The 16,077-nt window shown below is 42.2% G+C and overlaps 1 protein-coding gene across 1 annotated transcript in view; it reads right to left on the bottom strand.

Annotated features, from left to right (window-relative positions):
- TMEM255B (transmembrane protein 255B) overlaps positions 1–16,077 on the bottom strand; it is a 55,453-nt gene that overhangs the window by 18,480 nt on the left and 20,896 nt on the right. The window contains exon 4 of the mRNA XM_063126179.1: positions 5,352–5,441. Within this exon, the coding sequence (XP_062982249.1) occupies positions 5,352–5,441 (90 nt within the window). The remainder of the gene's footprint in view (positions 1–5,351; positions 5,442–16,077) is intronic.

Below are 16,077 nucleotides of genomic sequence, written 5' to 3'. Positions count from 1 at the left end.
GCCTCTGCAGAGACAGTTGGTAGCAGGAGGGAGGGGCCTCTCAGCTGGAGCTGGACCCAGGCATGGTGGAGAAGTGCCTGGCTGCTGCTTCCTCCCTCACTGATGGCCTCTGCAGTGTCAGTTGACAGCAGGAGGGAGGGGCCTCTCAGCTGGAGCTGGACCCAGGCACAGTGGAGAAGTGCCTGGCTGCTGCTTCCTCCCTCACTGGTGGCCTCTGCGGAGACAGTTGGTAGCAGGAGGGAGGGGGCTCTCAGCTGGAGCTGGACCCAGGCACGGTGGAGAGGTGCCTGGCTGCTGCTTCCTCCCTCACTGGTGGCCTCTGCAGTGTCAGTTGGTAGCAGGAGGGAGGGGGCTCTCAGCTGGAGCTGGACCCAGGCCCGGTGGAGAGGTGCCTGGCTGCTGCTTCCTCCCTCTCTGGTGGCCTCTGCAGTTACAGTTGGTAGCAGGAGGGAGGGGGCTCTCAGCTGGAGCTGGACCCAGGCATGGTGGAGAGGTGCCTGGCTGCTGCTTCCTCCCTCACTGGTGGCCTCTGCAGAGACAGTTGGTAGCAGGAGGGAGGGGGCTCTCAGCTGGAGCTGGACCCAGGCACGGTGGAGAGGTGCCTGGCTGCTGCTTCCTCCCTCACTGGTGGCCTCTGCAGAGACAGTTGGTAGCAGGAGGGAGGGGGCTCTGAGCTGGAGCTGGACCCAGGCACGGTGGAGAGGTGCCTGGCTGCTGCTTCCTCCCTCTCTGGTGGCCTCTGCAGTTACAGTTGACAGCAGGAGGGAGGGGGCTCTGAGCTGGAGTTAGAGTTAGAGTTACTAACCCTGGGGGCTTATCTTGACGAAGGGTTTGCCCCAGGGTGGATTCACAGTAGCGGCAGGTCATCTACATGATGCAGCCACCATTGCGAAACCATCCAGGGGCAAACACCAAAAATGCAGCTGAAAAAAAGTTGGGCACTTACCCCGACTTTTTTGTCCGCAGAGGCTTGTCACAGTTGATGGCACCCCCTGATTGGTCACCATCAGCTGGACAGGGAAAGGGCGGACCTCCAGGAGCTCAGGAGAGCCCCGTGCATCCTGGTAAAAAATAAATAAAAATGGGGGGAGGAGAGGAACGGGGGCCCACCATTTTTTTAGTGTTTTTTTAATCTGCATCCCCACAGCTTCGCTGATACAGATAAAAAATAAATTAAAAAGGGGGGAGGAATGGGCAACGAGAGGGAGGTCAGAGGGAGGAGACGTGGTTCGGGCATCCCTGTCCCTCTCTTTGTCCTGCTCTGGCTGCCTCATTCCTCCCCCAACCCTCCCAGTGCTCAGCATAGTGGTAATGGTAGCGGCAACTCCGCACTTGCGTTCCTTCCGGTGCAGATGCCAAAGTGCCACCATCAAGACGAGGGCTGGATTCAATAGATGCTACTGTGTTCTCAGTAATAACACACAGAGAGAAGTTATACATCCTCTTTGGAAACCAGCTATACATATTTTAAATAAATAGAACTACAAACAATAAAAGGCATGATAAGGCATCCTTCAAGGACCAGTTTTGGCAGCCTTCATTTGGAAGATTGGGAGCAATTGTGTTCTTGTATCCCTACCATCTTGACTATGCCCAATATTGCGAGTAAGGGCAACTGGTTTGGCACCGGGTTTAATTCGTCCTCTCACCTCACTCTGTTGCTCGTTCTGCAGTCATACATGCCCATGAACATTTGTTCCAGTATTAAGTTTACAAGGGAACAATTGTGCACTATAACAATCTAGTGCTTAATTTCTAAAATGACAGATACAAGACTGCCTGGATATTGCACTCTAATCCCTGAGAGGCCCTTATGTATAATCCCTAGTCCTAACTCAAATACCACATGCATACTACTCCAGATTGGTTGGCACTACCTTCTCTCCTAGCTTAGTTTACCTTCTCTGGTTTCTTCTGAAAGCTCACGTTACCTTCACCCGGTATTCTGCCTCACAGTAACAACAATGGCAGCCAGCTTTCTATGTAAGCCTCCATTGGTAAATAAATGCAGACTATACCAGTGGGATCCCTATGGTAGGAATGGAAGCGTCTCTATTTTATAAGCTGTGCAGTTGTGAATTAAACCTCTTTTTAGGTATCTAGGTGAAAAGGTATCACTTGGAAAGTTATTTTCCCCCAAGCCGTAGAAAGAATTACAAGGGGAAACTAACTCAATTCTATCTAGTGATAGGAATTGTTGTTGTGGAGAGGTGGTTTTTTGGTTGCTGTTGTTTTGCAGGGGTATCAGTTTGCAGCATGTGAAGGCCAAGCTCTACTGCTAGGTAACAATATACGTCCAACAAACATGATTCACAGATAATGGATTCCTTTAATGTCCATATTCTTTCTGAACTAACATAATTACAAGCTACTTCTAGTTGTATTTATTTCATTTGATTCAGGCATTCTACTTTTTTTAGAAGGTGAAGAGTGGTTTTGAATACACAAATGCTGAAATGAAGTTAACACAGCAATTTAGGTCTGTATTATGATTTCTCAAATGAGACAGGGGTACTTTAAATCAAGCCACGTTTACATCAGCTTCTAGTTTTGTAAGTGCTTTTTTTTAGGGTGACCAACTGTCAGGATTTCCCCGGATTTGTCCTGGTTTTTGTTCTTTCCATGGTGTCAGGGGGGATTTTCTATAATTTTCAATAATGTCCTGGAATGACACACCTTCCCCTTTAAGGCTGCCATTAGCATGGCAGGAGGGAATGACATGCTTTCTTGAGGCACATCATTCCCCCACCCCGAGCTCCAATTGAGGTCTTAAAGGGGAAAGTGGGTCATTCGTGGACATTATAGAAAAGGCCCCAATTGGAGTGGATGGTGGTGGTGCAGAATGAAATCTTTTCCCCTCCTCCACTCCAATCGGGTTCTTTAAGGTGGCGGGGGAATAACGTACTTTCTGCAGGACCCAGAAAGCTGCTTCCCCACACACACACTAGGTGTCCTCTTTTTTGGTTTCCCAAATATGGTCACCCTATTTCTTTTTTTTTTAGAGCTTTCTATTAAGTGAAGTGTTTTTCTCCTGAATGGGACAAATCATGAAGTTATATCTCTCTTTGTCCTGAGAGATATCTTTCTTTTTTCCAAAGTAGTGTATTTGCAAAATTTATGCCATCTTCAAATGTAAGGATCCCTGTTCCTCTACTTCATCTCCTTCTTTTTTAAAAAACAAAACAAAAAACAAAACAAAACTGAAAGTGCTTTATGAAGGGGAAGAGCACAACAAACGTTCATTTTTTCCTCTTAGTAAAGTTTTTTTAAAGCAAGAAAACACAAGAATAAATTATTTGCATTAAGAAAAAAAATGTAGTGACAAAGATTTATTGAATCATTTCTACCTCTTTCTGATGAAATCATGATTGCAGCACAAATAAGTTGCCATATTAGGCTTTATTTGTTGTTTCAACCATCATGGTCATATCAACTTTACAAATGCATAGACAAACACACAAAAACTTTACAGTACAAAAAAGTAAAATACAAAAAGATGCTTAAAAAGTTTTCATTAAAAGGTGCCCACAAATATGTAAAAGTTAGTTTTAATACAATTGAAACAAGACACTAAGAATTTACATTAAAAGGGCCATAAATGTATAAAAATTAATACTACTGATATAGTAGAACATGTTAAATTTCATCATTATAATTCACTATATTGACCTCTATGAATATTCTTCTCAATTTTTGGGCAGCTACTGCGAATCTTGCAACTCTGTTTGTCACAAATTTGTCAGCGTCAGAGAGCAAATATATAACTTCAACTTGATCATCATTGTTAGATATATCTCGTAACAGATTCAAAATAAATTTTGTCCTGGGTTCAGAATACAGGGAGCAATATAATAGATAGTGGTTGACGTCCTCTACTACTTAAGCACCACATATACAGTACCTCTGTTCTACAGGTATTTTACAGTAATGGCCCTCTAAGTATTGTGAAGGCATAGTTTGGAAATGCAATGCCAAAAATGCCTTTCTAAAGGATGCTACTGGTAACTCATGTAGATAGCGCTCAAATCCGTGAGTTAATTTTAAAAGACACAGATGTGGAGATGATGATGATTTTTTAATTACTTCTAGATCACATTGGGAGTAAAACTCGCCCACTTTATTTTTTATGTGTCTCTGAATCTGATCCCGGGGCCATTCTTTGAGAACCTGGGGTATTAAGTCAAAAGCTAACATTTGCTGTTCACAGTTCGCTACCCAGGTGGTCTGTTGGTGGGATTTTAACTGTAATAAAAAACATTTTTAGGTATCCTAAAATCATCCATATTAAGGAGTTTAAAATAGAACATAAACAAAGCTACAAAAATATAAAACTGTACTGAGATGCCGTATTATATATTTCACTAAGGTAAACAGTGATGCTCCATTACACTGTATATTTCTTATGAGTTCCTAAGATATATTTTTCTCCAGAATTTTGGCCCATGTTAAAAAAAAATGTTCTGAAGCACAAAGACAGTGAATATCGGCTACTTTTTGGATAAGAAATGAGAAATCTATTACTAGAAAGTCTTTCAGCGTTGCCTGTCTGGATCATCTGTGCCTCTGAACTCCCTTCCTGGTTCAACTCCATTTCTTTTCTGTCACCCTCTCAGATTCACCAAACTCCCCAATAGTTTCAGAGAGCCTAGTGGCTAAAACTGTGAACCAAAAAGTTCCTAGTTCATATTTCATTTTTGATATAAACTCAGTGAGTAACTGTAATGAGGTATCTTGCAGTACAGGGATCATAATACTGACCTACTTTACAGAATTGTTGTATGGATTACTGAGACAATGCATGTGAATTGCTTCGAATACTTGAGCATCTTCTATGAATGCTAAAGGCCCAATGACAGATTATATAATAACTCTGAAGTGGTTTTATGGGGGGTTTTTAGCACATAGAAGTGGGACATTCTTACATGCATTAGCATGTAATGTGTGGTATGATCCTAAGTGAATAGTTACAAAAGGATTATCCAATGCAGAACTTGATGAGTTATTACAAAGAAATTAAAGAATCTTTCATTAATTCAACAAAATCTTGCAGCACCTTAAAGACTAAAACAGTGATGATGATGATGATGATGATGATGATGATGATAATGATGGTGATACATTTATGATGGTATATATAAAACATCAATTCAGACCATTGGGTTACTTAACTCAATAACATTTACATTACTGGCACCTGTTCTCAAGGATTTCAGACAGGAGTATTTCCCAGACCTCTCTAGAACTGCCAGGGGTCGAAACTGGGACATTTGCATGAAAAGTGGGTGTTCAGAATGTGGCATAAACATTTTATCTTAAGGGGAGAGAAAAGAATGCCAAAATGACAGACTTACTATATGTCGTGCTGCAAACACACCGTCAACAATTGCACAACAGAAAGCTGCTACTACTCCAAAGCTGATAAACACGATGGATGCTATCAACTAGAAAGAGAAAAATTGACAAATTATGTGTTCCATACAACTATTGAAACTTGATAATAAAAAAATACTTTTATTTATTACATTTCTATATCACCCAATACCCAAATCTGTGGTTCACAACAATTAAAACCACAAAATACATGATAAAACATAACATAAAACTTTAAAACTACAATATGAAACCAAAATGAAAAATAAAACCCAAACATAAAACCTAGCAGCAGTACAAAGATTTAAAATACAGTAACATGTTTTTAAAAAGAAACTGGAAGACTAAAATGCCGCCCAAAATTCCACAATGTAGGTGCCAGGCGAGCCTCTCTGGGGAGTTCATTCTACAATCAGGGTGCCACAACAGAAAAGTCCCTCTTCTTAGCAACCACCTTCTCTTTTGGTGGAGGTTTCCCTTAGAAGGGAGTCTCTACTAAAGGAATAATACCTGCATTGCTTCTTCCACACTCGTACAGTGTCAAAGGGAGATCAGGGGGATTAGGAAGCAGAATTTCTAGCAAGTGCTGTGTGGAACATTTTGAACAGATATGTAGTCCAGTGTATCTAAGATTTTCAGTCTATGCTATTTAAAACACTACAGTCTTGTTAAATAAACCTGTGGATGGCTAAGCACATACCAAAGAGAAGCATGTCAGCAAATAATGTAAATCTGTAAGTAATTAGTGCAGAAAGGGAACAAGTAGGGGCCTCCAATGAGGTGCTGAGGCACCAATGTGCCCACAGACATCCCTCTAGGTGACTGGCAGGCTCCCTGCCCCTCCCAATTTTTATTTTATTTATTAAGGTTTGTTTGTTTTTTAACAGGGAGGCTGGTATTCTACAAAGTGAAATGCCCTCCTGAAGTGTCAGCTTTTATTTGATTTCAAAAGAGGGGCTTCATGTTTGGAAGCTCAGCCTCCACCTCTACCTTATACTTAGGACATTGGACAGATTACTTTTCTATTACTCACCAGTTTGCCTTCTGAGAAATGAGTGTTTTGTGCCTGGCTATGTACACCATGGTTATCCTGTTTATGAATGGTAGCCCTGCCCATGACAACCATTTTGTGAGAGCACCCGCAGCACACTCACAGAATTCCAAATATGCCTACCAACCCCAAAATTTGGGGGACCCCTGAAACAGACCATTCAATCTGGAAACTGTACCTAAGCTTTCCCCCCACACACACACACAATTGTAATGAGAATTTAAAAAGTTACACTAGATAAATGTTTTGTAGGCGAACCTCAGAGGCTTGCATTCAAATGTAGTGAATTCTACCTTGGGTGAATTCTTCAGCCTTAGTTGCCCATTCTATAAAACAGGAATAAAAGTCATCTACCTAAAATGCTTATTAGGAGATAAGAATGTAAAGAGCTTTCTGACCCACAATAACTCTAAGACTAGGGGGCTGCCGCTATGGCAGAGGGTTGCTGCCACAATAAGTGGTGGCACCCAGAAAACTCTCCCCACTTACCTGGTGCCTTCGCCCCACCTCCCACCTTCCCCACTTACCTGCATCCACTGCTGGCTTGCATCCAACAGCTTTTATGCGAGGATGCTGAAGGCTGGAAGCAGGCCACGGCCTGCTTCCGCCATTCAGCATTCTTGAGTTGAAGCCACTGTCACAAGCCAGCGGCGATGGCGGTGGCAGCGGACGCAGGTAAGGAGAGAAAGGGGCTTAGCTGAGTCCGCCGCAGCTGCCGCTGGCTTGCGTCCAGCAGCTTCTACACAAGGATGCTGAAGGCCGGAAGCAGGCCGTGGCTTGTATCTCGCGCCAGCGGACGCAGGGAAGGGGGAGGGGAGGGAGCTTTCCTGCCGCCTCCGTTTCTGCCGTCATCTTTCTTCTGGCGGCTTCCAGTGCCGCCGGAAATGAAAGGGAGTAGGCCATGCAATAACTTAAAATCGCACAGCCTACTCCCTTTCATTTCTGGTGGCGGCTTCACTTGAAGCCGCCAGAAGAAAGATGGTGGTGGTGACAGAAGCAGCGGGTAAGGAGATGGGGGGGGGTCGGGGTTGGCTCCGAAGCGCCGATGCGGCCCGAAGCTTCAGAGCCAATTGGCTTCGGCTTCAGACCGCCTCGGCCTTCGCCCGAACCGCCTCGGATCTGGTTCGGAAGGGTCCGAACCACCCCGATCCGCTTCGGATTCGGGGTTCAGATCTGAGGCGGTGCACAGCCCTAGTTTTCAGGCTTGTGTGACTTATCTCCAGATTTCCCTAGACCAGAAGACAGGGGAAAATAAACTCATGCTTCTTTTTTGTATATTAGGGAGGACTAATACATAATGTCCAAATAGCTATACTGCTGCAACTCCATCCATAGTGTACTGCCTCATTATCTGACAGAATCATGACCAGGAAAACACATTTGTTACTATGGCAACTAAACAGCAATATAGATTAATACCCTAGCAAAGGGTATTCAGAGAGTGACATTCATTACATTCTGCTTCAATTGCTGCTATCAGTGTAGAGGCACCTGTAATGTCAGTTAGTAGGAGGATGGCAGTGAGAGGAGGATCAGCAATCACCCATTAATTTACTGTGATACTATGTCATATCTTCTGTGTAGCAAATCCCCCATCCCAATCACGAATGTACAGTGAAAAATTTAAATACACGAGATCTTGCATGGATGCCCACTCCTCAGCTATTAAGGAAGCTTATCGCTACAGTAGACACCAAGCCTCACAATTTATGCCCCGTCAGCCTATTCTTTCCAAAGGTCGGTGCTTCAGTAATAGCCCTGCTGTAATTGAGGCTTCAGTCGAGGACTGTCACACCAGAAGAGATATGATTCTGTCATGGGTACTGGGTGTCCATTATTCATTTATGTCCACCCTTGCTGCAGCACTTGCTACAATTACAATCGGTTTGTGATGAGAAAATATTCGTAATTACCGAACTGTACAGTAGAATCACTCCTTGTGGGGAAAGGAGGCTATTCGTAAGATCACTCAATTATATTTTCTTTAAAACCCATTTAGTACCTTGCTTTTCAAATAATCACCAGGATGGTTTAAAAAAATTATAAAGAGTTCATTTCCCAGTGTGCAGTAGAACGTTAAAAGGACAAAGTGCCAATTCTGATCAATATGGTCGATGGTGAAGATATTTCAGCATAATTAATCTGCCAAACCAGACAAAAACTAAGATTGGGAAAACAGGCATTTCAACGCGTGGGGAAGAGGGAATCTACTCATTAAATCACCAATGATTAAACAACTTTGATTTTGTGAACAATAGGGAGGTTGAGGTAAATTAGTTTTAGTATATTTTTAAAACAAAGCGTTTGAACACAACACTTTGTATGTAACCCAAAAGCCTGAAGGAAATTGCTTAAAAAAATTTTTTTTTCTGTTTGAGCCACTATGAAGAACAATTGTTGTGTTTAGTGTGGGGGTTTAGCAATTTACATCAGAATGCAATTTTGGAGGTGGGAAAAATGCCAATTTTGATGCATTAGTAAATGCTAAAGAGGCTAGCCAGGGCTGGCCATCTTCAAGCAGACCTTTCCTTAGGCAAATCTGACGTGTTCAGAGGTGTGGGGTTGGAAAATAAGGGCAGGTGTGCATTTGCAGAGTAGACCCAATGAGAAAAGGCAAGACACCTTTAAAAACAAACAAACATGGAGTGTGTTTTCAAATACAGGACAACTGAGAGGTACAAGTGAGGCCAGGTGCTTTAGCAGAAGAACTCCTGACATACGAGTCAAGAAAATGCCACGCTTAGGGTCTGCAAGCTAAGAGAAGGAGGGGCTGGAATAAGGGGAACAGAAAGTATATGGTTTTCAGGGCAGGTGCTGTAAGACTAGTGGCAAGAGAAATCCAGAACAGACATGGCAAAGATAGCCAGTGCTGATGCACACACCCAGCAGCTGGGTATTCACTGCTTTGCTAGACGTCTGTGATCAGGAATACTGAAGTGAGCAGAAAACATGCCCCCCTCTCTTGACATGGGAACAGCCAGCATTGAGGCAGAGGCTGTACTTCTGGCCACATCTTGAGGGGGGGCGGTATCTACATGGAACTTTTACTCCTGTTCTAGTCCATGTCCAAGTTGATGATGTCAGATGATGCAGGCCCATCTCTGTAGCTAGCTTGGCGTTCCTTGCCCTAAATCTGGTGGCTTTTGTTTTTTCAAACTCATTTTGTGATGGATTTTCCCGTCACTGTAAATTCAGTGCAGTTTGAGAGTCTGTGTGACCTCAGCTGGCTTCAGTGCAGGCTGGTGGAAGAGGTGTTGATTGGCCAAAGGTAAAGTCGTGTGGGGCAGGGGCATGGTGAGAGCAGAGGGCTAAGCATGGCTACCCTGAAATAACTCATTTCCTTCCATTTCACTTTGCCAAGTACAGGAGTGGGGAGGGGATCCAGCCCTGCTGCTTTGAAACTGCACTGTTGCGAACATGGGCTCAATCGCTGCCTTTCCACTCTTTACTGCTGTACTATTTCGCAGTTGTCCAGTTGTGTAGTTATGCAGTTGTGCACTTCCAACACAGGGTACTTCAGGCTTTCCTATTCATTTTCATTTTTACCTTGTGCTATTTTGCAGTTGCCCTCTTTGGCTTTCAGGGCCGGGTTACATTAGTTTATTTTAACTTATAGCTTCATCTGAAGCCCCACTGTACTGCAGAAGCAGAGCATAACGTCCAGAATGAGCCTGCCAGTGTTAAGGGTCGTCAAGGCTGTTGTTCAGAGAACTGCAAACTCAGCAGAACGCTGGCCAGACGCTGCTGAAGCATTAAAGCTAGTAACCAGAAGCCTTTCATTGGTCCAATCAGATATCAGGGTAAAAGAGATTTCTGGAAGTCCCCAGGATTCTTTGCAATGCCAATCACCTATGGGGTGACGGTGGTTCAGCCCATAGTTCAGTGGTTGAGCAAATGCCTTGCATGGATCCCAAGGTCAATCTTTGACACCTCAATTAATAAAGCAGGAAAGAAGAAAAGAAAAATCTGAGCCTGACTTCATAAAGAACAGGTCTATCACCAGTTCCTGCTTGTCCTGACAGCTGCAATTCTGATGTGGGAACATATAATCAGAAATAATATTTAATGCAGAAATGAGATAGCTAGTTAACTGTAGTTTGAAACTGGTTTCCTTTCCTATTATTTACTACCATCCCCCAATGGGCTCAGGGTGGCATATGTAGAGGGTTCCGAACAGTGTACCATTGGGGCATTGATTAGACTCAGACTTGCTTAGCTTCACCAAGGTTGCTTGGTGAAGGTTGCAAGGTTGCTTCAGACCATACCTTGGGGCCATCCCTCGCACCTTACCCTGGTGAACTGAAGGAAATTAAAAACACTACTGTACTATTAATTAGGTGGGTGCATAGTTTTTTAATTGTTTATATATTGTACTCTAATTTTAATATACTTGACGTAATATTCAATCAATACATGCAATGGTGACAGATTCTCTGGCTTAAGCTCTAAGTAATGTTTAGTCGGCCTTTTCCACTTGTAAGTATGAAATGTTACTCCAGAACTGAGGGCTGCTAACACTGGCTCTCTCTTCGTTGTGATTAAGAAATCAGAAATCAACCATGATATCACATGCTCCTTCTCTGGAGTGACTTTCATGCTTAGGGTGACCATATGAAAAAGAGGACAGGGCTCCTGGATCTTTAACAGTTGTCTAGAAAAGGGGATTTCAGCAGGTGCCATTTGTATGCATGCAGCACCTGGTGAAATTCTCTCTTCATCACAACAGTTAAAGCTGCAGGAGTTATACTAGAGTGACCAGATACAAAAGAGGGATTGACTAAAAACTCAATATGCTGCTAAGTGCCTGGGAAAAGAGAAAAGTCTTGACTTGGTTGGCACCAGGTGGGCCTCATTGGGAAAATCGTTCCATTATTGCGGGGCTACCACCAAGAAGAATCTCTCCCTTGTTGCCATCCTCTGAGCCTTCCTCGGAATAGGCAACCAGAGGACCTTAGATGTTGAGTGTAGTGTATGAGTAGGTTTGTGTCAGGAGAGGCATTCTGTCAGGTATTGTGGTCCTGAGCTGTGTAAGGCTTTATACATTAGAACCAGCTCCTTGAATCAGCCTTGGAACCATACAGACAGCCAATGCCAAGTTGGCTGTCTGTATGACTTGGCCAGATTCGATCTTATATGTTCAAACCTCCTGGTCCCTGTTATCAATCTGGCTGCTGCATTTTGCATAAGCTGCAGCTTCTGTACTGTCTTCAAAGGCAGCTCCACATAGAGTGCATTGAAGTAATCTAACAGAGTAGTAAAAATACTACTCTTCAGAAGTATCAAGCAACATAGTTTTGTGTGAGGGACTGCGCATGGGAAGACTCTGCCAGATTTCTTCGTGCTGTCACTCCACCAGGAGATGATCGCTTTTTCCAGAAATGGGAGGAGGTGGGATGCCAGGGACAAGCAGTGTGTCATAGCCACAGCAGCAGGGGAGAGGCAATGAAGAACAAGAGCTATAAATCTGTGTTGTGAGGAACCATGAAGGCCAAGGCAAGCTGTGTTTTCTGGGGATTGTTGGAAGTTACAGGGCTGGAGGTCAGATTTGCTGAGCTGGGTAGAGGACACGGTGAAAACATTGACCTGTGTGCTAAATTAGGCTTCCCTAAGACAATATCTAAGCTGGGTGATATTCAGCTCTCTCAGGGATTGTACAGACACTACACTGATTCTGAGGGGTCTTGTCAATAAGGGAAATTTTCACACTCCGCATTTTAAAAACTTGCTTTCATAGCTGATGCCACTAAACCAAAACAATAAATCATGGCCATATTTTGGTTTTCCAAATTGTTCATTGTCAGCATTTTATGAAGAGCATATTACCTATCAAAATATTTTATGATGGGTTGAATTTGTAGCTTAAACTGTGAGATTCACCATCTGTGCTGCCTACAAAAATCTAACATCTGCAGGAATAAAACTGCACGTGCACATGAAAACTGTATAATTGCATGGGTGTGCGAATGATCATTTCTGCCTTACTATGTTCTAGCCCAGTAGTAAGGATAGAAATACAAATAAACAATTAATCAAGTCCTCAATTTCTGAAAATTTTATCTAATACAACATCACCTTCCCTTTTAATATTTTGCATGTCTGCACCATTTAAACACCTATTTGCATTGCTCCTATTTGCACTGATCCAGCTGTATGGGTTAATGTAGATGGACCTATGTATGCAGATTCACATCTGTATCTGCATCCCCATCTATATCACAATGTTCATCCAAGACCAATTAAACTGGATGCACCATTCAATATAAATGGGGCTATACATCCCCAACAGGTGCTGCTAGTTCTTAGACTTGACTAGCAGTCTACAACTATGTCATGTTCAAATCTCCAATCAGGTGTGAAGTTCACTGGCTGATGCTGGGCCAGTTATTATCTCTCAGTCTAACCTAATCTGTTTCCGCATTAAAATGTGTGTGTTTTTTTAAAAATGAAAATTCAAATATAAATAATGTTTTTAATTAATTTTCTTTCAAAGTGCACATTTCTAAATGCACTTTCTTTCAATTTTATGTTATTTTATGTTATTTCTAAACATATTTTATCCGAAAATAGACATTTCTATACATTTTTGGCCAAGAACTGTATCACAAAATTTGGAGAAGTACAAAATCTGAATAATAACTCCATTCCAATCATTATGTAAACTGGATTAGGTTTGTTTGTATAAGAATTTGCAAAGAATGAATTCCTCAGGCCTTAGCTAGATTATTAGTATAGAAGTAATTATATTACAAAATCTTTATGAAATACAATGTAACAAAGCCAAATAACAATGCAGTCCACAAATAGCACTATGATGGTCCAATTGCTGTATATTACAAAGCTTCAGAGGGAGCCTGGTAAGCTAAATTAAGTTGTTAATCATAAGCAAAAACATGATACTGGAACAGATCCTACAGTCAATATTGGAAGAAGATGACTTGTTTGTTGGGTTGTTGCTTTGGGTTCTGCAAGAAATTCAAGATTTGTAAATCTCCAAGAGCAAAGAGTGATCTCAAGTAATTGGAGACCTACAAAATAATATGTACTACTTTCATTTTTGCTCATCTTAGTGCAGGTGTAGATTTAAATACAAAATCCTTCCATATTCATCTTTCTGTCTATAGGTAGAGAGATATGGTTTGTTTTTTCAAGTTTGGGGATGCTCTTGTTGGTTTGGGTTCTTGCTTATGAGCGCTATTTCTCCCCTCTTTGTTTGAGCTTCTCTACATGAGCGAATTATTGCACATTCATGATTGGTCACTTTACATGACCTTGTCAACCTCCAGGATGTCTCCTGTGGCTTCCCTCGGTAATTTCGCTTTATTTAAAATTATTGCAGGATATTGCGGGATATCTCCAGTGTGTAAAATTGGAGTTGCACTATAGTACATCCACTAGATCTCAGTGTTTCATTGAACAAGCATTGCCAGATGGTAAGTTTTCAGTTACAAATCACGTGGTCACTGTTGGTCACCATCTAAAGGAGCCTGTAGTAAATGCAGAAAGACCCCAGATGAGGAAAGCCTGGTAAGGGCCTGTGTTTTGTCCTTAATGTAGAGATGCTCTTTGTCTAGGGTCTTGGGGTTCAGCTAGGAACTTTCCACCTGGAAGCACCATTAGAGTCAATAGTCACCCTTAATGACTCAGATAAATCTGGTAACTCAGCCCTACCCTTTCCTAGGCAGAATCTACGCTACTGCTTTAAAACATTTTATAACAGCAATGATAACTGTTGGGCTCCAGAACATACTCCATACAGTTTTCAAACTGTTTTCAAAGTATCATATCCTGCTTGGTGTGGATCTGGGCCTAGTCTCTTCCACCACCAGAAGCATATTCTGCTCAATGTTTTCATAGGGTGCAAAATTAATTCTTCTTGCTGGCCTCTGATGTTCTTATGTATGCAGCCTGGATGTTTGGTGTCCCAGCCTTGCCCTGTTTATATTTTGTTCTTTTAATTAAACTTTGTCTTCCTAGTCTGATGTTCCACCTGTTTGCTTCACAAGCTGTTTTGTCCAACTGATTCTTCTGCTTCTGGAGGTGGTTCTAAGTTCTTTCAGGAGCTCTTTCGCCTCTTGGCTTATTGTGATGGAATGGACTGTCCCATCAATAAACACTACCAGATGGAGTAGATATCGCCATCAACATCTCTTGGCTTCTTTAAACTTCATTGTCTAGGATGAGAGGGTGTGCTTTTTTCAGTATTTCCCAACAAAGGTCCTGAAAGGCCATTACTAGCTCTTCCTTGCATATTTCTTTACAGAGACTTCAACGTTCATTAGCAATTATCTCTTTTTTATTAAAATGTACAAAGCAAAACAATTACGTCTCTTGGTCTTGCTCCCTTCTTAGCTTTGTGAGCTATCGTTCTAACTGCTATATTTAAAGGTATGTCTAGGAGAGGGGTAATAAGGTAACTTACAATAAACTCCACCATCCTATCTCCCTCCTCTACTGCTGTAATACTACAGTTTGGTGCAGTCCCCTCTGCTTGCTGCTTTTTGTGGAGCTGCTGGATCTGGGCAGTCATTTGTTCAATTATCTCAGAGTTCATGGACATTTTTACACAAGGCATTTATCGTGTGCTTGTGATTGTTCACTCATAGCACTGAGAGTCACCATCAGACTGAGAGTCAATTCCAACGAAATAGCAGAGGACAACTTGCATTTAAAAAACAACGACAACACAGCTTATGCATGTGGTCTACTGATGTCAGCAGTATAAACATTGGATCAGAGAACTCACATAGGATTCCTTCTCCCTTCTGTGGACTGGAGTGATTTTTCAGTTTCACAAAAGAGCAGGCAAACTTTCATGAGTTGTCTGATCCCACCCTGTTCCAATCATGACAGCAAAGTTTTTTTTGTGCAGATTGGTCTCTAACATCAGAAAAGACTCTGAAAAAGTCATAAGACATAATGGCCATGATACTGAACACAATTTACAAGCCAGCATTAGGAAGCAGCATTCCAAAGCCATGGAGACCTACTGAATACTCCCTTGGTTAGCATAAAAACACACACACACTTGGTTAAGAATGATTACGGGTTAAGCCTACTCAAAGGAAACATCTATCCAACACTAAAGAAAAAGATAATAAAAGTTAACACTACAGAACACCAGAAGAGGTATTACAGCTGCCAGCCAAGACCGTGCTTTTTCACAGATGCTTCTTCATTGATTACATTGACGCAAGCACATTTCACTGCTTTAACTAGAGTTCCTCTTTAGGCCAATAAAGAAAACAACGGGAATGAAACAAAACATCATGCCTCTAATATTTAAAAATGGGATTTAAAAAACTGTCCAGACAGCTTTATCGCTATTATTTAAACATGACTGTCCAAAGTTCACTTTTTATTTGGAAACTCTGGGCCTGTTCAGACAACAGCCTTAACCAGCAGGGTTTAAGGTGTCTTCTGAACAAACCCAATGTGTTAATACTTCTAATATACAACCCCCTTAATAGAAATTAACTTCAGGTTGGCCCTCAAAGCCCAAGTGGGCTGTGATGGCTTTGCCAGTTACATTCTATTCCTTCGCTCTCCTCGTGCTCCTGAGCTAGTCACAAGACAGAAGGTGCAGCACTGTGTCAAATTTATTTAAGGAATTTCTATACTACCCATCAGTTATGAGGAGGGCTTACAAATAAAATGAT

Source organism: Elgaria multicarinata, chromosome 5 (assembly GCF_023053635.1).
Source record: "Elgaria multicarinata webbii isolate HBS135686 ecotype San Diego chromosome 5, rElgMul1.1.pri, whole genome shotgun sequence".
Classification (NCBI taxonomy): Eukaryota; Metazoa; Chordata; class Lepidosauria; order Squamata; family Anguidae; genus Elgaria; species Elgaria multicarinata.
Note: the sequence above shows the minus strand (reverse complement) of the source record. Positions and strands in the feature narration are given on the sequence as shown.